This window comes from Panthera uncia, assembly GCF_023721935.1.
Source record: "Panthera uncia isolate 11264 chromosome B3 unlocalized genomic scaffold, Puncia_PCG_1.0 HiC_scaffold_1, whole genome shotgun sequence".
Classification (NCBI taxonomy): domain Eukaryota; kingdom Metazoa; phylum Chordata; class Mammalia; order Carnivora; family Felidae; genus Panthera; species Panthera uncia.
Window position 1 is genome coordinate 96,763,660 of NW_026057582.1, and position 24,664 is coordinate 96,788,323.

Below are 24,664 nucleotides of genomic sequence, written 5' to 3' on the forward strand. Positions count from 1 at the left end.
TGGTGGGAAGCAAACTGGTACAGCCGCTCTGGAAAACAGTATGGAAGTTCCTCAAAAAATTAAGAATAGATCTACCCTATGACCCAGCAATAGCACTGCTAGGAATTTACCCAAGGGATACAGGAGCGCTGATGCATAGGGGCACTTGTACCCCAATGTTTATAGCAGCACTTTCAACAATAGCCAAATTATGGAAAGGGCCTAAATGTCCATCAACTGACGAATGGATAAAGAAGATGTGGTTTGGTTTTTTGCCGGAAGATGGCGGCGTAGGAGGACGCGGGGCTCACAGCGCGTCCTGCCGATCACTTAGATTCCACCTACACCTGCCTAAAGAACCCAGAAAACCGCCAGAGGATTAGCAGAACGGAGTCTCCGGAGTCAAGCGCAGACGAGAGGCCCACAGAAGAGGGTAGGAAGGGCGGCGAGGCAGTGCGCGCTCCACGGACTGGCGGGAGGGAGCCGGGGCGGAGGGGCGGCTCGCCGGCCAAGCAGAGCCCCCGAGTCTGGCTGGCAAAAGCAGAGGGGCCGGACAGACTGTGTTCCGACAGCAAGCGCGACTTAGCGTCTGGGAGGTCAGAAGTTAACAGCTCTGCTCGGAAAGCGGGAAGGCTGGAGGACAAAGGGAGGGAGAGCTGCTGAGCCCCCGGACTGCAGAGCTCAGCTTGGCGGGGAACAAAGGCGCTTGCCAGCGCCATCTCCCCCGCCCATCCCCCAGCCAAAATCCCAAAGGGAACCAGTTCCTGCCAGGGAACTTGCTCGCTCCGCGCAAACACCCAACTCTGTGCTTCTGCGGAGCCAAACCTGCGGCAGCGGATCTGACTCCCTCCCGCTGCCACAGGGCTCCTCCTGGAGTGGATCACCTAAGGAGAAGCGAGCTAAGCCTGCCCCTCCACCCCCCGTGCACCTTGCCTACCCACCCCAGCTAATACGCCAGATCCCCAGCAACACAAGCCTGGCAGTGTGCAAGTAGCCCAGACGGGACACGCCACCCCACAGTGAATCCCGCCCCTAGGAGAGGGGAAGAGAAGGCACACACCAGTCTGACTGTGGCCCCAGCGGTGGGCTGGGGGCAGACATCGGGTCGGACTGCGGCCCCGCCCACTAACTCCAGTTATACACCACAGCACAGGGGAAGTGCACTGCAGGTCCTCACCACGCCAGGGACTCTCCAAAATGACCAAACGGAAGAATTCCCCTCAGAAGAATCTCCAGGAAATAACAACAGCTAATGAACTGATCAAAAAGGATTTGAACAATATAACAGAAAGTGAATTTAGAATAATAGTCATAAAATTAATCGCTGGGCTTGAAAACAGTATACAGGACAGCAGAGAATCTCTTGCCACAAAGATCGAGGGACTAAGGAACAGTCACGAGGAGTTGAAAAACGCTTTAAACGAAATGCAAAACAAAATGGAAACCACGATGGCTCGGCTTGAAGAGGCAGAGGAGAGAATAGGTGAACTAGAAGATAAAGTTATGGAGAAAGAGGAAGCTGAAAGAAAGAGAGATAAAAAAAATCCAGGAGTATGAGGGGAAAATTAGAGAACTAAGTGATACACTAAAAAAAAATAATATACGCATAATTGGTATCCCAGAGGAGGAAGAGAGAGGGAAAGGTGCTGAAGGGGTACTTGAACAAATTATAGCTGAGAACTTCCCTGAACTGGGGAAGGAAAAAGGCATTGAAATCCAAGAGGCACAGAGAACTCCCTTCAGACGTAACTTGAATCGATCTTCTGCACGACATATCATAGTGAAACTGGCAAAATACAAGGATAAAGAGAAAATTCTGAAAGCAGCAAGGGATAAACGTGCCCTCACATATAAAGGGAGACCTATAAGACTCGTGACTGATCTCTCCTTTGAAACTTGGCAGGCCAGAAAGGCTTGGCACGATATCTACAGTGTGCTAAACAGAAAAAATATGCAGCCGAGAATCCTTTATCCAGCAAGTCTGTCATTTAGAATAGAAGGAGAGATAAAGGTCTTCCCAAACAAACAAAAACTGAAGGAATTTGTCACCACGAAACCAGCCCTACAAGAGATCCTAAGGGGGATCCTGTGAGACAAAGTACCAGAGACATCACTACAAGCATAAAACATACAGACATCACAATGACTCTAAACCCATATCTTTCTATAATAACACTGAATGTAAATGGATTAAATGCGCCAACTAAAAGACATAGGGTATCAGAATGGATAAAAAAACAAGACCCATCTATTTGCTGTCTACAAGAGACTCATTTTAGATCGGAGGACACCTTTAGATTGAGAGTGAGGGGATGGAGAACTATTTATCATGCTCCTGGAAGCCAGAAGAAAGCTGGAGTAGCCATACTTATATCAGACAAACTAGACTTTAAATTAAAGGCTGTAACAAGAGATGAAGAAGGGCATTATATAATAATCACAGGGTCTATCCACCAGGAAGAGCTAACTATTATAAATGTCTATGCGCCAAATACCCGAGCCCCCAGATATATAAAACAATTACTCATAAACATAAGCAACCTTATTGATAAGAATGTGGTCATTGCAGGGGACTTTAACACCCCACTTACAGAAATGGATAGATCATCTAGACACACAGTCAATAAAGAAACAAGGGCCCTGAATGATACATTGGATCAGATGGACTTGACAGATATATTTAGAACTCTGCATCCCAAAGCAACAGAATATACTTTCTTCTCGAGTGCACATGGAACATTCTCCAAGATAGATCATATACTGGGTCACAAAACAGCCCTTCATAAGTTTACAAGAATTGAAATTATACCATGCATACTTTCAGACCACAATGCTATGAAGCTTGAAATCAACCACAGGAAAAAGTCTGGAAAACCTCCAAAAGCATGGAGGTTAAAGAACACCCTACTAACAAATGAGTGGGTCAACCAGGCAATTAGAGAAGAAATTAAAATATATATGGAAACAAACGAAAATGAAAATACAACAATCCAAACGCTTTGGGATGCAGCGAAGGCAGTCCTGAGAGGAAAATACATTGCAATCCAGGCCTATCTCAAGAAACAAGAAAAATCCCAAATACAAAATCTAACAGCACACCTAAAGGAAATAGAAGCAGAACAGCAAAGGCAGCCTAAACCCAGCAGAAGAAGAGAAATAATAAAGATCAGAGCAGAAATAAACAATATAGAATCTAAAAAAACTGTAGAGCAGATCAATGAAACCAAGAGTTGGTTTTTTGAAAAAATAAACAAAATTGACAAACCTCTAGCCAGGCTTCTCAAAAAGAAAAGGGAGATGACCCAAATAGATAAAATCATGAATGAAAATGGAATGATTACAACCAATCCCTCAGAGATACAAACAATTATCAGGGAATACTATGAAAAATTATATGCCAGCAAATTGGACAACCTGGAAGAAATGGACAAATTTCTAAACACCCACACTCTTCCAAAACTCAATCAGGAGGAAATAGAAAGCTTAAACAGACCCATAACCAGCGAAGAAATTGAATCGGTTATCAAAAATCTCCCAACAAATAAGAGTCCAGGACCAGATGGCTTCCCAGGGGAGTTCTACCAGACATTTAAAGCAGAGATAATACCTATCCTTCTCAAGCTATTCCAAGAAATAGAAAGGGAAGGAAAACTTCCAGACTCATTCTATGAAGCCAGTATTTCTTTGATTCCTAAACCAGACAGAGACCCAGTAAAAAAAGAGAACTACAGGCCAATATCCCTGATGAATATGGATGCAAAAATTCTCAATAAGATACTAGCAAATCGAATTCAACAGCATATAAAAAGAATTATTCACCATGATCAAGTGGGATTCATTCCTGGGATGCAGGGCTGGTTCAACATTCGCAAATCAATCAACGTGATACATCACATTAACAAAAAAAAAGAGAAGAACCATATGATCCTGTCAATCGATGCAGAAAAGGCCTTTGACAAAATCCAGCACCCTTTCTTAATAAAAACCCTTGAGAAAGTCGGGATAGAAGGAACATACTTAAAGATCATAAAGGCCATTTATGAAAAGCCCACAGCTAACATCATCCTCAACGGGGAAAAACTGAGAGCTTTTTCCCTGAGATCAGGAACACGACAGGGATGCCCACTGTCACCGCTGTTGTTTAATATAGTGCTGGAAGTTCTAGCATCAGCAATCAGACAACAAAAGGAAATCAAAGGCATCAAAATTGGCAAAGATGAAGTCAAGCTTTCGCTTTTTGCAGATGACATGATATTATACATGGAAAATCCGATAGACTCCACCAAAAGTCTGCTAGAACTGATACATGAATTCAGCAAGGTGGCAGGATACAAAATCAATGTGCAGAAATCAGTTGCATTCTTATACACTAACAATGAAGCAACAGAAAGACAAATGAAGAAACTGATCCCATTCACAATTGCACCAAGAAGCATAAAATACCTAGGAATAAATCTAACCAAAGATGTAAAAGATCTGTATGCTGAAAACTATAGAAAGCTTATGCAGGTAATTGAAGAAGATATAAAGAAATGGAAAGACATTCCCTGCTCATGGATTGGAAGAATAAATATTGTCAAAATGTCAATACTACCCAAAGCTATCTACACATTCAATGCAATCCCAATCAAAATTGCACAAGAAGATGTGGTTTATATATACAATGGAATACTACTTGGCCATGAGAAAGAATGAAATCTGGCCATTGGTAGCAACGTGGATGGAACTGGAGAGTATTATGCTATGGGAAATAAGTCAGGCACAGAAAGACAGATGCCATATATTTTCGCTCATATGTGGATCCTGAGAAACTTAACAGAAGACCAGGGGGGAGGGGAAGGAAAAAAAAAAGTTAGAGAGGGAGGGAGCCAAACCATAAGAGACTCTTAAATACTGACAACAAACTGAGCGTTGATGGGGGTGGGGGAGAGGGGAAAGTGACAGATGGGCATTGAGGAGGGCACCTGTTGGGATGAACACTGGGTGTTGTATGAAACAAGTTTGACAATAAATTATATATTAAAAAATAATTAAAAAATAAAAATAAATAAAAACCTGTATCCAAATGTTTACAGATTTATTCAAAATAGCCAATAATGGAAATAAACAGACAAATGCTACCAGGTGAATAGTGAGATAAACTGTGGTACATCCTACCATGGAGGACTGCTCGACAACAAAAGGGAACGAAATAGTGACACTAGCAACAACTTGGATGAATTTCTAGCAATTAAGCTGAGTGAAAAAATCCAATCCCAATATACTGTTTGGGCCCATTTATATAATGTTCTTGAAACACGTTCCTTATTTTACAATTGCGCTTTAATTCACATATTATAAAATTCACCTTTCACAATTCCCAATTCAGTGTTTTAAAAAAAATTTTTTTTAACGTTCATTTATTTTTGAGACAGAGAGAGACAGAGCATGAACGGGGGAGGGTCAGAGAGAGGGAGACACAGAATCCGAAACAGGCTCCAGGCTCTGAGCTGTCAGCACAGAGCCCGACGTGGGGCTCGAACTCACGGACCGCGAGATCATGACCTGAGCCAAAGTCAGTCGCTCAACTGACTGAGCCACCCAGGCGCCCCTGTTCAGTGTTTTTTTAGTATATTCACAGTGTTGTGCAACAAACATCATTATCTGGTTTCAGAACTTTTTTTTAAGTGGATATTTTTTTTTGAAGCAGCTTTGTGTTCACAACAAAACTGAGCAGAAATAAGAGAGTTCCCATATACCCAAAGCCCACACATATGCACCGCCCCACCTCACTATCAACACCCCACCAGCGTGGTACGTTTGTTACAATCAGTTAATCTGCAATGACACAATCACCCAAAGTCCACAGTTTATATTAGGGTTAACTCTTGGTGTTGTACATTCTGTGGTTTTGAGAAATATGTAATGATATTTATCTACCATTACAGTTATCATACAGAACTGGTAGATAGTTGGAATCATGCAGTATGAAGCCTTTACAGGTTGGATTCTTTCACTTAGTAATACACATTTAAAGTTTCTCCATGTCTTTTCATGGCTTGATAGTTCACTTCTTTTAGCACTAATATTCTATTGTCTGGATCAACGATCCATTCATCTACTGAAGGACATCTTAGTAGCTTACAAGTTTTGGCAATTAAAACTGCTATAAACATCCACATGCAGGCTTTCGTGTAGATGTAAGTTTCAACATTACAGAACAGTTTCATCGCCTCCAAAAAAAAAAACAAAAACAAAAAACAAAAAAACACCCATACCTGTTAGCAGTCACTCACCATTCCACATACCCACTAGTTTCTGAGAACCACTAATCTGCTTTCTATCTCTATGTTCTTGCCTATTCTAGATACTTCATTTAAATGGAATCACAGAATAAGTGGCCTTTTTGTGCTCGGCTTCTATCATTTGGTGTAATGCTTTCAAGGTTCATCCATGTTGCAGCATGTATCAGTACTTCATTCCCTTTTATGTCTGTATAATATCCCACTGTATAGATAGAACACATTTTATCTAGTCATCAGTGGATGGGCACTTGGGTTGTTTCCAACAACCACCTTTTGGCTATCATGAATAATATTGCTTTCAATATTCATGTACAAGTTTTTGTGTGAACATGTTTTCAATTGTCTCGGGTTTAGTAGAAGAATTGCTAAGTGATACAGCATTTGCATTTAACTTTTTTGAGGAACTGTCCAACTGTCTCCCACAGCCACTACAACATTTTACATTTCCAAAAGCAATGTACAAGGGTTCGAAGTTCTCTACATCGTTTCCGATACTTACTATCCTTTTTAAAAAGAATTAGAGCAATTTTCATGGCTCTGAAGGGATACCTAACTGCGATTTTGATTTGCATCTCCCTAATGACATTATGTTGAACATCTTTTATGTGCTTATTATTCATTTGTGTATCTTCTTTGGAGAAATGGCTATTGATGTCCTTTGTCCATTAAAGAGTTTATTTGTCTTTTTATTGTTGAGTTGTATAGGTAACATTCTTGAAATGACAAAATTATAGAAATGGAGAACATATTAGTGGTTGCCAGAGTCAGGCATGAGGTATGGTGTACAAGAAAGAGATGGTTATGTTTATGAAAGGACAAAATGAGCGACCCTTGTGGTCATGGAGCTCCCCTGGATCATGACTGTGGTGCTGGACATACAAACCTACACGTGTGATAAACTGTAGGGAACCAAATACACACACACACACACACACACACACACACACACCAGTGCACAGACAGGAGCACAAGTAAAAGTAGGGAAATCTGAACAAGATTGGTGGATTGTATCATTGCTGTTATTTTGCCTGTGATATTGTACTACAGTTTTGCAAGATGTACCATTAGGAGACATTAGGTGCAAGGTATATTGGGTCTCTCTGTATTATTTCTTACAACTGCATATGAATCCACAATTATCTAAATAATAATTTCAATTAACAAAAAGCAACTGCAAGTACTGGTGATGACACAAAACAACTGGAATTCTCATACACCACCCGAGGAAATGCAAAAAAATGCAGCAACTCTGCAAAATGGTTTGGCAATTTCTTATCAAGTGAAACACACACCTACTATATGACACAACCATCCTACTCTCAGATATCTATCTAAGAGAAATGAAAATTTATGTTCATATAAAAGTTTGTAATCAAACGTTTATAGTAGTTTTATTCACAGTTGCCATAAACTGGAAACAATTCAGATTTTTTTCAACATGCAAATGAACAACTGTGGTACATCCATATACTAGAATACAACAATACCATTCAGCAATAAAAGGAACAATTCATACAACAATATGGAATCTTACATTTGTTTTGCTAAGTGAAAGAAGTCAGACCCAAAAGGTAACATATTGCCTAATTCCAGTTATTTTTATGACATTGTGGAAAAGGTGAACCTAACAGGACATAAAAGAAATCAGTGGTTTCCAGGGATTTGGGGAGAAGGGTGAGTGGCTGACTACAAAGGGGCAGCATGAGGGGACTTTGGGGATGATAGAAGTGTTTGAATGACACTGGGAGGGTAGAGATAGAAATCTATCCATTTGTCAAAATCCATAGAACTACATATACATCAGAGAGAATTAATTTTATAATATGCAAATTTAAAAAGAAATCAACCAGTAAATCCATGCCATGCACTACTACTCAATAATAAAAAAGAATTAACTATTGACAAATTCAACAACTTGGATGACTCTCAAAAGCATTACACTGAGTGAAAAAATCTACTCTAAAGGTCACATATAACTCTACATATATATGGAATCACACACAATTACATTTATATAACATTCCTGAAAAAACAAAATTACAGAGATGGAGAACAAATCAATGGTTGCCAGGCATAGTCGGTGGCAGCAGCGGGGTGGTGGGGAGGGGAGGGCAGTGGTGGTGAAGAAAATATATGACTATAATGGGGTAGCATGAATAAGGTCTTGGTGGTGATACAACAGTTCTGTATCTTGAATTAGGTGGTGGCTGTGTAAATCTACTACACATTTGAAAAAAATGACATATGGGTATATATGCATATTGTACCAATATCATTTTCTAGAGTTTGATATTATATTGCAGTTATGCAAGATGTAACCACCGGGGGAATCTTCTGTATGGTGCCCAATGGACCTCTCCATATGATTTTTGCAATTTCCCAAGAATTTGTAACTATTTCAACATAAAAAAATTTTTTAAAGAAATCGACCACATGTGGGGGGAATAATGGAATGCAGACTATGTCAAATTAACTGTATTAAAAATCAGGGGGTCCAAGATGGCAGCATAGGAAGATCCTGAACTCATCTCCTCCCATGGACACACAAAATCTACAGCTACATGTAGATCATTTGTGTAGGAATGCTGACAATACCGACTCCATCTTTAGCCCTCCATCTTGTTCATGGTTGCTCAATGACCTTTCTTGGGGCTACAGGTTCCATGTAGCCATTCCATGGAAATGAATAATCATACCTTAGAAATGCCCACCAAGACCAAAATAGGGAGAAGGTTGTTTTGGTCTCCCATTAATCTTTTAGAAATAATAGTCTTTCCCCTTCCTGATGCACAGGTGAGGCTGTAAGATCTAATTAAAAGTTAGCTGTCAATTAGACACATTCAAGCTCTCTGCGGTGTGTGTGAACCCTCTGATCTCAGTATGGTGCCCTTCTATGAGTCCCTTTGCTCTATAAGGTTTGTGGACTAAGGTCTGGATTTGGCGGAGAATAACTATACAGTTGCTGTGAATAGTCAGTCTTCCACCCAATCCCCCTGTCAGTAAGTTACCTGAAGTAAAACACTGTGTAAACTGTATGGAGTGGCCTACTTCATTTTCCGGTCTCCAAGTGCCTTCTCAGTTTGGGGGATACTTCATGTCTCTCCTGTACCTTCTAACAATTTCTCTCTGAAAAGGATCTGAAAACTAGATGAACTGCTTCTCTACAACAAAGGATAAAAGGACCACATTGAGAGGGGTAGAGACACTGTCTTGCCAAAAAACCCTACATCCAATAGGCAGGGAGACACAACAGAGAGGGATCTCACCAGTCCAGCACCTCTGCCAGATGAGTGAGGGGTTGGTGCCCCACATTAGGCACTCCAACACTTCAGAGCTGCACCAAAAATGTCTGGCTTAGAAAACCAACAGGGCTGACATCCAAGGGACCCAAAGTACTATAGGAAACTGAGATTCTCATTTTAAAGGCTCACCTACAGTCTCACTCATCCCAGGATCAAGCACAAAAGCACCAATTTGAAGGGAATTCATTTGCTGATCTGGGGGAATCTGCTGCAGAAGTAAGGGACAGTTGGGACTCTGCCAGAGACAAAGGCAAGGCTAACTCCTTTTGTGTGCTCTCTACCTAACCTGCCAGGGTAGCACACTGGATGCTGCACCCTCTCACTGCCTCCCTGGGGCTGGTGGGACAGGTGGCCTCAGTGACATCCTGCTGCTTACCTGCAGCTGGGCAGTGGGAGCGGTCATAGCAATCCCCCATACCCTGCTTGGACTGGCAAGTGGGAGCAGTTGTGACATTCTCCTGCCACCAACCTGGGGCCATACAGGCACAGAGACAGGGCACTCTCCCACAGTATCACAGAAGCCTTCAGTCACATGCAGTCAAGACATTTCCCCCCTGCCTTTCTGAACCTGGTGAGCGCACCTTTCGGAGCAGGTGTGTGCAAACTACACAGGGAATGCCCTTTGTTCACTTGGCCTTGGTGGCCAAGAGGGCTGAAAGTCCTGAGCTCCAAGGGACTCTTACCATCAGAAGACAGTTCTTGGCAGGCCAACCCCCCAGGGCACTGCACGCCCAGTCTTCCTTGAAAAAGGCCTATTTATCCTGGAGCTTCAGCCTAAGAAAGAGTCTTCAGGTTTCCCACACAAACAGTAGCTACAAAGGCACTCCCAGGGAACATAAGTAGGGAGACATTATTCTTGCCCATCCTGTTGGCCTCACTGCAGCTCAACAAGACCTCCCAGAAAGGAGCTTATATACTCATCTGCAGCCCTGTTTTTACAACTGTTGCCCAGGGAACACCTCCATCTCTAGATCTGGAGGCCAACAGAGTTTACAATTGTAGCCCCACAGGACTGCATATATTTGCATATATTAAAAGCTGCTGCCTGAGGGTCTGGCTTCCATTCAGCCTGAAACTAGGTGCTGAATAAGATTCCTCTCCCTGGAACACAGACAGGTCTTGGCATACCATCAACAATACAGACATATCAAGAATAAAAATCAGGCTGTTCACAGACGATCACAAATGTTCAAGAGACAACCAAGAACTAATCAATGGTGAATGAGAAGTTTCATCATCTACACAAAGCCACTTCTTCAAGACTGAAAGAAGTACTTGTTTTGCCTAACAGAGGGAAACAAACACAGCCAAACAAAATGAGGATACAGAGAAGTATGTTCCAAATGAGAGAATAAGACAAAACATCAGAAAAAGACCTTACTGCTCCAGAGATAAGTAATTTACCAGATAAAGAATTCAAAGTAATAGGCATAAAGATGCTCACCAAGCTTAGGAGAAGAATGAATGAACACAGTGAGAACTTCAACAAAGAGATATAAGATATAAGAAAGTATGAAACCGAAATCAGAGCTGAAGAATATAATAACTGAACTGAAAAATACACGAAGAGGGTTATACAGCAGATTGGATAGAACAGAAGAATGGATCACAGAACTGGAAAACAAAGCACTGGAAATCACCCAGACAGAGCAGCAAAAAGAAAAAGGAATTCTTAAAAAAAAGATGATAAATTAAGAGATCTATGGGACAAAATCAAGTGAAATAATATCTGCATTATAGGGATACCAAAGGAGATGAGAAAGGAAAGAGGCAGAAAACTTATTTGAAGAAATAATGGCTGAAAACTTCCCTCACCTAAGGAAGGAAACAGACACCCAGATCCAGAAACCCAGAGAGTTCCAAGTAAAATAAACCCAAAGAGATCCATGCCAACACACATTATTATTAATATGTCAAAAATTAAAGAGAAAATCTTAGGGTGCCCTAGGTGGCTCAGTTGGTTAAGTGTCCAACTTTGGCTCAGGTCATGATCTTGCAGTTCATGAGTTTGAGCCCTGCATCGGGCTTTGTGCTGACAGCTCAGAGCCTGAAGCCTGCTTTGGATTCTGTGTCTCCCTCTCTCTCTGTCCCTCCCCTGCTTGCACTCTGTCTGTCTCTCTCTCTCTCAAAAATAAATTTTAAAAAAATTTTTAGAAATTAAAAAAAAAAAAGAAAATCTAAAAGCAGTACAAGCAACTTGTTGCAAAGAAAACCCCACAAGGCTATCAGCAGATTGCTCAGCCCAAGCTGTGCAGGCCAGAAGGGAGTGGCATGACATATTCAAAGTGCTAAAAGGAAAAAACTTCCAACCAAGAACACTCTACCCAGTAAGTTTATCACTCAGAATTGAAGGAGAGATAGTTTTTCAGATAAGCAAAAGCTAAAGGAGTTCATCACCACTAAACTGGTTTTTCAAGAAATGTTAAAGGGATCTTTTAAGTCGAAAAGAAATGGCACTAATTAACAACCAGAAAACATTTGAAAGTAAAAATCTCTCTGTAAGATTTAATATGTAGTGAAGGTAGTATATAAGTTAACTCATAAAGTTAGTATGAAGGTTAAAAGACAAAAACAGTAAAAGAAAACTACAATAATTAAGTGATACATAAAATAGGAGATAAAATGTGACATCAAAAACATAAAATGGGGGAGATGGTAAAAGTGTACTATTTTGGAGTAAGTTCAAGTCGATATCAACCTAAAAGGTTGATAGGATGTTATATATGTTGTATACATAAATTATCTCACAGTAACCACAAAGCAAAACCTTACAGTAAATAAGTAAATAAAAAAACTAAACACAACACTAAAGAAAGACAATGAAACACAAGGAAAGAGAGAAAGAAAATGGAACAGAGAGGAACTACAAAAACAGCCAGAAAACAATTAACCAAATGGCAATAAGTACAGATCTAACAGTAATATTTTAAATATAAATGGACCAAATGTTCCACTCAAAAGACAGCTGGCCAAATGGATTATAAACAAACAAACAAAAAACAAACAAGACTCATCTATATATTGCCTGCAAGAGAGTTACTTCAGAAGTAGGGATACACACAAGCTGTAAGTGAAGGAATGGAAACAATATTCCATGGAAATGAAAAGAAAGCTGGTATAGCTATACTCATATCAGACAAAATAAGCTTTAAAACCAACACTGTAATAAAAGACAAGGAAGGGCATTTCATGATAAAGAGGTCAATCAAGCAAGAAAATATAAAATTTACAAATATATATGTATCTAATATAGAAGCATCAAAATATATAAAGCAAATATTAACACACCAAAAAGGGGAAATCAACAATACAATAATGGTAGGGGATTTTAACACCCTACTTATATCATCTGACAGAAATAAGAAAATCAATAAGGAAACATCAGCCTTAAACAACACCTTAAACCAGGTGGACTTAATAGATATATACAGAACATTCAGTACAAAAATAGCAGAATACACATGCTTCTCAAGTGCATATAAAACATTCTCCAGACCAGATCAATGTTAGGCCACATAAAAAAGAAAATCTAAATAAATTCAAAATTGATATTATATCAAGCACCTTTTCCAACCATAATGATATGGAATTACCAATTATCAAGAAGAAAACAACAAAAATGTGAGAATTAACCAGCATGCTACAAAGCAACCACAAGAGCATCGAAGAAATAAATACCTAGAAGAAATGTTTAAAAAATCTACAGACAGGGGCACCTGGGTAGCTCAGTCATTTAAGAATCAGACTTTGGCTTAGGTCATGATCTCACCATTTCCAAGTTCAAGCTCTTTGTCAGACTCTGTGCTAACAGCTCAGAGCCTAGGCCTGTTTCGGATTCTGTGTCTCCCTCTCCCTCTCTACCCTTCCTCCCACTCATGCTCTGTCTGTCTCTCTCTCTCAAAAATAAAAATAAACACTGAGAAAAAATTTTAATTAAAGAATAAAATTTTAAAAATTTGGAGACAAATGAAAACAGGAAAATAACATCAAAATGCAGCAAAAGCAGTTCTAAGAGGGAGGTACACAGCAGTACAGATCTTTCTGAAGAAACAACAAAACCCTCAATTAAACAGTCTAACTTTGCACCAAAGGGAACTATAGTAAGAATAAATGAAGCCTAAGGTTGGTAGGAGGAAAATAATAAAGATCAGAGTGGAAATAAATGAAATATGGACAAAAAAAGACAATAGGAAACATCAATGAAACTATGAACTACTTCTTTGAAAATATAAATAAAAATGGGGTGCCTGGGTGGCTCAGTCAGTTAAGCATTCAACTACTGGTTTTAGCTCAGGTCATGATCTCACGGTTTGTGAGTTCGAGGCCCAGATTGGGCTCCATGCTGACAGTGCAGAGCCTGCTTGGGATTCTCTCTTTCCCTCTCTCTCTGCCCCCATCCCCATTCATTCTATCTCTCTCTCAAAAATAAACTTAAAAAAGAAAATATAAATAAAATTGACAAACTTTCAGCTAGACTGTGGGGGGCCGGGCCCCGGTGCCAGGCTGAGACCCGGTCGAGCAATGTTCCCTGTTGACTTAGCCAACCCGGTGGTTCCCCCTCCCATTTCCCCACTTTCAAGGGCATACCAAAGCCTTGTCAAGGCTGAGAAAGTTAATTCCTGAAGCCTGTGGTCTGCAGGTGTTGGCAGTAATGCTACCTCCCTTTTTCTACCCCGAGTCAGATAGAAACAAACATGGGAATTGTGTTTTGCTAGCAATCTTATCAAGAAGGTCTTGTTGTGACCCGTCTAGAAAATGCACAAGAAACACAGAACTAAATGTTTTGGTTGGCAGCGATTATGTGAAACCTGTTTATTCTTAGAATGGACTGACCCATAAGAGTCTGGATATAAAAGATTGTGTACAGCAACAATAAAGCCGTCACTTGGGCCATCAGCCCAGGGGACCCTCCTGTTCCCAAACTTTCTCTTCTCTCTCTTTTTTCTTGCATTCCCCTACCCTCAGGACCCTGACCTCGGTGTTTGTCGCGCCAGTCGCGACACTAGACTTACCAAGGAAAAAAGAGAGAGGGCTCAAATACATAAAAATGAGAAGTGAAAAAGGAGTTACAACTAATACTAAAGAAATGCAAAGGATCATAAGAGAGTAATATGAACAATTATATGCCAAAAATTAGACAAACTAGAAGAAGTGGATAAATTCCTAACACACGATCTTCCAAGACTGAATCAAGAAGAATTCTTGAATCAAGAATAAAATCAACATACTAGTAGGGAGATTACTAGTAAGGAGACTGAATCAATAAAACGTCCCAAAAAACAAAAGTCCAGGACTATGTGGCTTTACTGGTTAACTCTATCAAACATTCAAAGAATTAATATTTCCCCTTCTCAAACTCTCAAAAAACTGAAGAGAAGGGAACACTCTCACTGCATGTCATGAGGCCATCATTATCCTAATACCAAAACCAGACAAGGATGCCATACAAAAATAAAATTACAAGCTAATATTCTTGATGAACATAAATGCAACATTCCTCAACAAGGTATTAAGCAAACCAAATTCAACAACATATTAAAAGGACCATACACCATGATTAATGTGACATTCCAGGGATGCAAGGATGATTCAACACCCCAAATCAATCACTATTATACACATTAACAAAATGAAAGATAAAAATCATTGATCATTTTGATTCAGGAAAAGCAGATTATGGAGAGAATGTGCCTCAACATAATTAATACCCTTATGACAAACCCACAGTTAGTTTCATACTCATTGGTGACAAGCTCTAAGATCAGGAACAAGACAAGAATGCTCACTCCATCCCCACTTTTATACAACATAGCACTGGAAGTCCTAGCCATAGTAATTAGGCAAGAAAAAGAAATAAAAGACATCCAAATTGGAAAGGAAGAGGCAAACTTGTCACTATTTGCAAATAACACAATACTAAAGACTACACCAAAAAACTATTAAAATAAATCAATTCAGTAGTGATAAGACACAAAAAATACATAAAAACCTGTTGAATTTCTACACATCAATACCAAAAGATCAGAAAGAAAAATCAGAAAACAATCCCATTTACAACTGCATCAAAGAGTACAAAATACCTAGGACTAAATTTAACCAAGGTGACTATATACTGAAAACTATAAGATACTCATGAAAGAAACTGAAGAAAACACAAATAAATGGAAAGATATTCTGTGCTCATGGAGTAGTGGTATAAAATGTCTGTACTTTTCAAAGCAATCTACAGAGTCAATGTAATTCCTACCAAAATATCAACACCATTTTCACAGAATTTGAACAAATAATTCTAAAATTCATATAAAAGCACAAAAGAATTAAGATAACCAAAGCAATCTTGAAAAAGAACAAAGTCAGAAGTGTAATGCTCCCAAATTTCAAACTATTATCACAAAGCTATAGTAATCAAATCAGTATAGTATTGGCATTAAAAACAGACACATAGAGGGACTCCTGGGTGACTCAGTCGGTTGAGTGTCTGACTTCTGGTCAGGTCATGATCTCACTGTTCATGAGTTCGAGCCCCGCGTCCATCTCTGTGCTGACAGCTCAGAGCCTGGAGCCTGCTTCAGATTCTGTGTCTCCCTCTGTCTCTGACCCTCCCCCATTCATGCTCTGTCTCTCTCTCAAAAATAAATAAACATTAAAAAAATTTTTAAATAAAAACAGACACATAGATCAATATAACAGGACAGACAGCCCAGGAAAACCCACACATATATGTCAATTAATTTAGAACAAAGGAGGCAAGAATATACAACGGGGAAAAGTGGTGTTGAAACTCTTCAAGTGCTGCTGGGAAAACTGGATAGCAACATGCAAAAAAATGAAACTGGACCACTATCATACAACATATACAAAAATTAACTCAAAATGGATCAGAAATTTGAATGCTAAGACCTGAAACCATAAAAGTCTGAAAGGAAAACATAGGCAGTAAGCTCCCTGACATTAATCTTAACAATGTTTTTTTTTTAAAGCTGATTCCAGAGGTAACTGCAATAAAAAAGCAAAATCAAATGAGACTACCACAAACTAAAAAGCTTCTGCACAGCAAAGGAAACCATCAACAAAATGAAAAGACAACCTACTGAATGACAGAAGTATTTGCAAATCATATATCCTATATGGGGTTAATATCCAAGATATATAAAGTCATAAAACCCAAAAACAAACAAAATATAAACAGTCTGATTAAAGAATAAGCAGAGGACCTAAATAGACTCTTTTTAAAAATGACATACAGATGCCCACCAGCACAGGAAAAGATATTTAACATCACTCATCATCAGAGAAATGCAAATCAAAACTATAATGTGATTATTACCTTACACCTGTCAGAATGGCTATTAGCAGAAAGAAATAAGTGTTGGTGTGTGGACAAAAGGGAATCCTCATGCAGTGGTGGTGAGAATATAAATTGGTGCAGCCACAATGGAAAACAGTATGGAAGCTCTCAAAAATTTTTAAAAAATCACATGATCCAGCAGTTTCACTTCTGGGTATCAACCAAAGAAAACAAAAGCACTAATTTGAAAAGATATATAAATGTAGCATTATTTATAATAATCAAGATATGGAAATAACCTATGTCCATCAATGGATGAGTGGATAGAGAAAATGTGGTATGTAAGTACAATAGAATGTTGCTCAGCCATAAAGATAATCTTGCCATTTGTGACAATTTGGATGGACCTTGAGGGTATTACACTAACTGAAATAAGTCAGAGAAAGACCACTATCTTTGATTTCACTTATATGTGGAATCTCAAAAACAAAACAAATAAACAAAACAAAACCCAAATTCATAGATATAGAGAACCAATTGGTGGTTGCCAGACGAGAGGGGAGAAGGAGTGGAGGTGTGAAATGAGTGAAGAGGATCAAGAAGTACAAACTTCCAGTTATAAAATAAGTAATGGGGATTTACATACAGGATGGGGAATATAGTCAATAATAGCGTATTAACTTTGTATGGTAAATAGATAGTAACTAGACTTATTGAGGTCATCATTTCACAATGTATACAAAGGTCAAATTGCTATGTTGTGCACCCGAAACTAATATCATAATGTATGTCAATTATACCTCAATAAAATTTTTAAAAAGACAATCACATAAATGCAGTAGAAATAGACATAAGTAATTTTAGGAAACAGCGTCTGACTAGATATTATAAGGCTAAGGACAAAAAATATTTATATCCAAATCTGTACTGTAGTAAGTAAATGTGTTGTTCACAGGGGTGCAGGTTAACAATTCTGAGACTACTTTATTTGTATACTAGGGTTGAAAGAATAAGTAAATATACTATAGATAATGAGAACCAGGTTTCTTTTTGTTGGAGAAAGCAATTATGAATAAGGAAAGGAGAAAGGCTAGAATAACCACTGTGCTAATCAGAAGGGAGATTCTCTTGGGTAGGCCTGACCTAATCAGGTGAGCCTCAAAATGACAAAGAGCAGTTGAAGCCACTGTTCTGTGGATATCAGGGAAACAGACTGCTATGTTGTGGAAAGGATCAAGTGGCAGGGAATGTCAGCAATCTCTGAGAGATATGAGCATTAGTCTTCGAACTATGAGAACATGCACTCTTCCAACTTAAATGAGCTTAGAAGAGGACCCCAAGATTCAGATGACAATATATTCCAGACAACACCTGGATTTCAGCTTTGTGAGACCAAGCAGTCAATCCAGCTATAAACCATGTTTGGATTTCTAACCGTGAGGTAATCAACAGATGTTTTTAGCCACTAAATTTGTGGTAATTTGTTACATAGCAACAGAAAACTAATATAATAAATGAACAGTAGTCTTTAAAATTGTCAAGGTCATGAAAGACAGGAAAAGTGAAAAACTGTTACAGATTGGAGGAGATTAAGGAAACATAACAACTAAATGCAGTTTGTATTCCTGAAACAGAAAACATGTTAATGGAAAAAACTCATGTGATCTGAATAAATACTATAGTTAACATATTGTACCAAGGCTAATTTCTTCATTTTGATAATTGTTCCATGATTATTTAAGATGTTAACTTAAAGAGAAATCAGTAAAGGGTATACAGGAATTCTCTTTACTATTTTTTGCAACTCTTATATATCTAAATTTATCTCAAAAATTGTCTCTAAATATTATTTCCACTAGATGATAACAGTGCTCTTTGGTACAATGGCTGATTCCGGGTGTGAAGCCAGAAATTTACAAGATGAGTCTTGTATTCACCAGAGGAAAAGAACAAATAGGATAATGAATCAGCTCAAGTGATTCCTAAGATCTGAGAGTAGAAAGCCAGAGACCCAGAGAGGCCTGGGTGGCTCAGTCGGTTAAGCATCCAACTTTGGCTCAGGTCATGATCTCACAGTTCATGGGTTCGAGCCCCGCATCGGGCTCTGTGCTGACAGCTCAGAACCTGGAGCCTGCTTTGGATTCTGTGTCTCCCTCTCTCTGTCTCTCCTCCACTCATGTTCTGTCTCTCTCTGTCTCTCAAAAATAAATAAACGTTAAAGAAAAATTTCTTTTTAAATAAATAAAGGATGAGGGAGAGACTATTTTAGATTAGAGGTACCTAACAGACATAACAACCAAATATACTATATGAACCTTGTTCGGATCCTGATTAAAACAAACCAACTGTAAAAGCAGACTTTGACATAATCCCCAAAACTTGATTATGGGATGGCATTAAATGATACCTAGAATTTACTGTTAATTCTATTACGTGAGATAATGGCATTGTTCTGCTACTATGTTAGAAAATATCTGTATTTTGTAAGATGCATCTGATATCTAGGATTTTCTTTAAAATTAAAGAAAAAAATAAGAATAAAAATAGGAAAAAAAATCTAATCCCTAGGATCTTATTGCTCAGAGTTGAAAATCATGTCTAAGCTTTATGAAATTGAAATTCAGAGGGATGGATATCATTTTTAAAAGTTGCTTTTGCCATTCCCCACAATATCCTGCAAAATGTTGAACATAAAGCAGGAACTCAAAAAAGAGTGAAATATCAGAACACCTTTTTCACATTTATGAGAACTTGTTTCTTATTGGTTTCCCTTTTTTACCACCTTCACCCTGTAAAATATTTAGAAGTTTCCATTGAAAAATTATCTCCATATTTTAGGAGTTATATATATGTACTGTACCTGAATTCAAGTCAGTATTTCAAAAATCAAAAATACAAGTAAATTCAAATCTAATACATACATGTTCATTTTCTACCACTGAACAATGAACATGTTTAATATCAGTAAATTCAAAAAAGGTAATCTGAAATTTTTTCTTTTGAATTTTATGGAATGCAACTGAATTTTACTTATATGAGCAAAACTCAGTAATTATGGATTTCATGTTTATGAAAAAAACGAGAAAACCTGTGTCTTACTCTGTTCCAGGTACTTTTCCAAGTGCTTTGCATGTATTAAATCATTAACTATTAAAACAATCCTACAAAGTGGGTACTATTATAATTCCTGTTTTATAGATGAGGCAGCAAGTAAAATCATGGTTCAACAGCTTATATACAGCAATACTAGGATTTAAAGACATAACAGTCTAACTCCAAAAACCCAGTTCTTTACCACTACACTGGACTGACATACAATGAGGCATACTTTATCTGATGCTGTTATCTATTCAATTGCAGTATCAGCAGTTGATTTTTATCATTTCCAAGGAGAAAATGAAGGGAAAAAAATGATGTAAGAATGAATAGTAAAATGTACCTTTTGAATGGCCTCTTCCATATCCAACTCAAATTGTTCATTCTGTAATAATCTGAGGAATCTCCTGCGCTCCACACGGTCATCATTTTCGTTCTGCACCATTTGGTCCCTGACTTGATTCTGTATCTTTCTTAGTGATTGGACATGCAATTTCTTGCAGTAGTTTACATCTACTAATTTCTGATGTCTTTCACTGAAGTTCATAGCTCTCCTTTTAGAAGCCTATAATGAAAAAAAAGAAAAGTATGCATACTTTGATATTCCAAAATCTAATTTTTAAAAGAATACTGCTGTTGAGTGCCTGGGTGGCTCAGAGGGTTATGCACCACTCTTGATTTCCGCTCAGGTCATTATCTCCCAGTCCTGGGATTGAGCCCCGCTAAGGAATTGAGCCCGGCTGAGCGTGGAGCCTGCTTGGGGTTCTCTCTCTCCCTTTCTTTCTGCCCCTCCCCCACTTGTGCTCCCTCGCTCTCAAAATAAATAAATAAATAAACTTTAAAAGTATACTGATGTAAGCTCCCATTACAAAAATAGGGAACACTAATAAAAACAAAGGACCTTTGGCCCCCTTCCTAAATTCAGAGAAATAAAAAAAAGTAAGCGTGGTAGCTAATATATTGATATATCAGTAAACTTTTATTACTCCCCATTTTATAGATGAAGAATAAAAAGTAAAAGCAACTTTACCCAGGATTCCTCAGCTTAAATATGCCGCAGTACTAAGATTCAAAGACCCGTAGTCAAGCTCTGTAGAACTAGCTTTTAGCGCAATACAGGGAATTCCTCCTTCCCCATTCCACCCCCTCTCCCTTACCCCTTGGCCATCAAGTTCCGTTGAGAAACTGGTCAGGTTTTCCTAATATAGATTTAACAGGTCGGGCCGCTGCTACTTAATTCATTCACTCTCTCCTGTAGTTTTCCTCCCCCAGTTATTCGTTCAACGTTCTTAATCTTTTCCCAAATTTCCACAATATGAGAAAAAAGATATTTACTGGGCAGATCTAATAACAGCCAGAAATTTGAGAAAAGGCTGGAAGCCACCGTGTTCGTTGCTTAAACAATAGCACAGGAGGCCTCTGAAAGCAAATTGTACGAGTTTCCCACTTTAATTCTCAGATTAGGCACTTCAAATCCTTTTTAGGTGCAAGCTGGCTCTAAACTACAATTAAACCAATAGATAAACAAGTAGTTTCCAGACCCCCAACCGGCTTACCATCTTGGCAGATGAAAATCCCCCTCTCGTGCTCCAGCGGCCACCACCTCCCGCTTCCAAAGCAGAGGCTCAGCTCTCTGATGTTGATGCGGTTTCCTGGCAACTGCCGCCAAAGAGGGTCCCACCTACCGGCGCAGGGCGCAGTTTCTCATTGGACGCAGGAAGAGCCAATGGGCATTGAGCTTCTTGGAAGGCTGGCAGAGGGGCTACTTCTCCAGCTCTAATTAACAGGCGGGAAGTTCAGATTCTGTATCCAGGCGCGAGCTCTTTGTAGTCTTTTAGGGCGCTCACGATTTCCCTCAAGCGGCTAAATTGTGTGATTTGGGTGGGTTTGGGAGCCAAGGGGAAGCTGTGGAAACTTTACACAGAAATACGCAAACTCCTATTCCATGGGGCCAAAGTCACTTTCCACGCATAGAACATACTGTGCCCTCAAAGCCCGTTCTGCCTGAGTTGATGACTGCCTTCACCTTTAGCAGTGGGAGGCACGGCCACCGTCTCCCTAGCTGGGTAACGGTGAGGCACTGCGGGTGGCATGTCCTTCCAGCGCCCTTCACCTCACACCCCGCAGACGCTGTTGGTAAACTGTGGTAATAAAATGCATGGGCCACACAGAGCTTCTCCGCTGTGGAATACCTGGTCCAGGTATCGATGAGCCAGCATACAGATGATGGCAGGATGTGATCAGGTTTATTTTACTGGCAGTTACACACTACAGTCCATTTTAAATGGAAGAATTTAAGAACAAGAATGGGTCAGAAAAATTAGTCAAAGATTATAGAGATGACAGAGAAGTCCCTAAAAAAAAATGAGGCGACTGCGTGACTCAGTGGGTTAGGCATCTGACTTAAGCTCAGGTCATGATCTTGGGGTTTGTGAGTATGAGCTGATAGCTCAGAGCCTGGAGCCTGCTTCAGATTCCGTGTCTCCCTCCCACTCTGCCCCTCCCCTACTTGCGCTCTCCCTCTCACTCTCTCCCTCTCTATCTCTCTCAAAACTAATACAAAAAAAAAAAAAAAATTAAACGTAGTGTGGGAACTCGACTTAGTTTGTGCTAGCTAATTTGAAGCCCATCATGTGCAGCAATATTGTACTTAAAGATTAATAACCAAAAGGACTTCCAGTTCTAGCTCCAAAATGTAAAAGCTTGGAAGTTATCACTTGTCCTTACTATCAGAAAAATTTCAACAAACTAAAAACTAATGATTTTTCTTGGACTCATCAAAGAACTGAGGTCACAGGGCAACCTACAACCCTGAAATCTGGAGAGGTGAGTCCAGGGGGTAACAGCCAAAACCTACTTATCTAGAGCAGGAGCCTCTGAAGCCATAAACAAGGAATACTTGAATACTAATTTTGATTAATTGTTGGAAACTGAGCACAGACTGGCGTGAGTTAAACTACCCGGGGTTTGCAGTCTTGGTAGCCCCAACACTTGCATGGGTTTTGCTTTGACGAACTCCAGCAAGTTCTCACCATGAAAAACCAAGAAAGATATCTTGTGGCTCCAGGAAGCAGATAAGATTAATAATTATTATCAAATATATCTAGAGCCTTCTCCTTAATAAAGGCCTACTTCCCAGAAGAAAAGATTGTACCAAAGCTATATCCCACCCAAGGCAAGGACAGTTCTCTGACTATAGCTTCCTCCAGCCTGCCAGTCTCTCCTAAGTAGAGAGGAGGAAGCTAAGAAACACTTGTGAAGGTCACAACCCAAAGAGGTTTAAAGAGGCTTAAATATAAAATTATGGAATTCTTCCCACACTTAACATTGAGTACAGATGAAAGCACTGCAAAATCACATACTAACAAGGAATTCTTAGGGAAATCCAAAGACAACAGGAGACAGAAACAAAAATACTAGAGGTATTTGAAACCTCTAGAACAAACAGCTACAGCAAACATGAAGCACAGCCCAACTCCTAGCCATGTAATAAAAAACTCACATTAAGCGCTATTTACCTCAATTCCTGTTACCCAATATAGCACAGCCAGTTTCAACAAAAAACAACAAGGCTAAAGGCAAGGAAACAGTCAGTTTGAAAGGCAAAGTAAGCATCAGAACTAGACTCAACCAGATTGGGAGAAACAGAACAGATTGGGAGATTATTAAACAGTAATATAACTATGATTAATATGCTAAAGGAGCTGATGGAAAATATTGACAACATACAAGAATAGATGGGTGATGTAATCAGATAAATGGAAACTCAAAGAATCCAAAGAAAATTTTAGAAATAAGAAACACTGTAACAAATGAGGAATGCCTTTGACAAGCTTATTGTAGACTGGACAACACCGTGGAGAGGATCATTGAGCCTGAAGATATGTCAGTAGAAACTTCCCAAACTGAAATGCAAGGAATAGATAATCCTATTGGGCTTGTAGACCTCACCTTAGAATCAAATTGTTTTCTACAATAGAAAAGGGCATGTGCGTGTGTGTGTGTGTGTGTGTGTGTGTGTGTGTGTGTTGAGGGGATGGTAATTGTCAAGGTTTCTATTTTTTGGGAGATCATATAAACCCAGTTACCACAAAAGTCGAATTGGCCACATGTGTACAGTGCAAAACATTTTGAAAACATTCAATTTTGTTTGTCTAGAACTTCCACAAGAATTCTACAAAAAGCACAGCTTATGTATAGCTTCTCATAAAGTAGCCTCTAATTAAAATTTCGTTGGTTGGGCTGTCAGCAGGAATTTTTGTTTTGTTTTGAACAATGATTAGTGCCTGGCACATAAGAGGTGATAAATAAATATTTGTTAAATTAACAAATGATTGAAATTATGGTACTGTTATACACATAGGAAAAAGCTCTACCCAGAAATAACTTTGAAGAAATATTGCTCTTCATCATTTAAAGTTTTATCAAATTTACTTATATTTTCAAAGAGCAAACTTTTGGCTTTATTAATTTCTCTCTCTCTCTCTCTCTCTATATATATATATATATACACATATATATGTATATATATTTTTTTTTCCATTTTAATTGTTTGCTGCTCTTACCATCATTATTTTCTTCCCAGCTTGCTTTGGGTTTAATTTGCTTTTCTCTTTATAGTTTCATAAGGTGGAAGTTTAAATCTTTAACACCATTCTTCTTTTCAAATATAAATATATAATATAAATTTCTCTCTAAGCCTTGCTTTAGCTGCT

The 24,664-nt window shown here is 38.9% G+C and overlaps 1 protein-coding gene across 1 annotated transcript in view; it reads right to left on the reverse strand.

Moving 5' to 3' along the window:
• The window catches only part of MNS1 (meiosis specific nuclear structural 1), a 52,149-nt gene extending 30,536 nt beyond the window's left edge, over positions 1 to 21,613 (reverse strand). The window contains exons 1-2 of the mRNA XM_049613673.1: positions 21,506 to 21,613; positions 20,293 to 20,514 (exon numbers count right to left, since the gene is read on the reverse strand). Of these exons, the coding sequence (XP_049469630.1) occupies positions 20,293 to 20,514; positions 21,506 to 21,508 (225 nt within the window). The 5' untranslated portion in view covers positions 21,509 to 21,613. The remainder of the gene's footprint in view (positions 1 to 20,292; positions 20,515 to 21,505) is intronic.
• Positions 21,614 to 24,664: the final 3,051 nt, after the last annotated feature.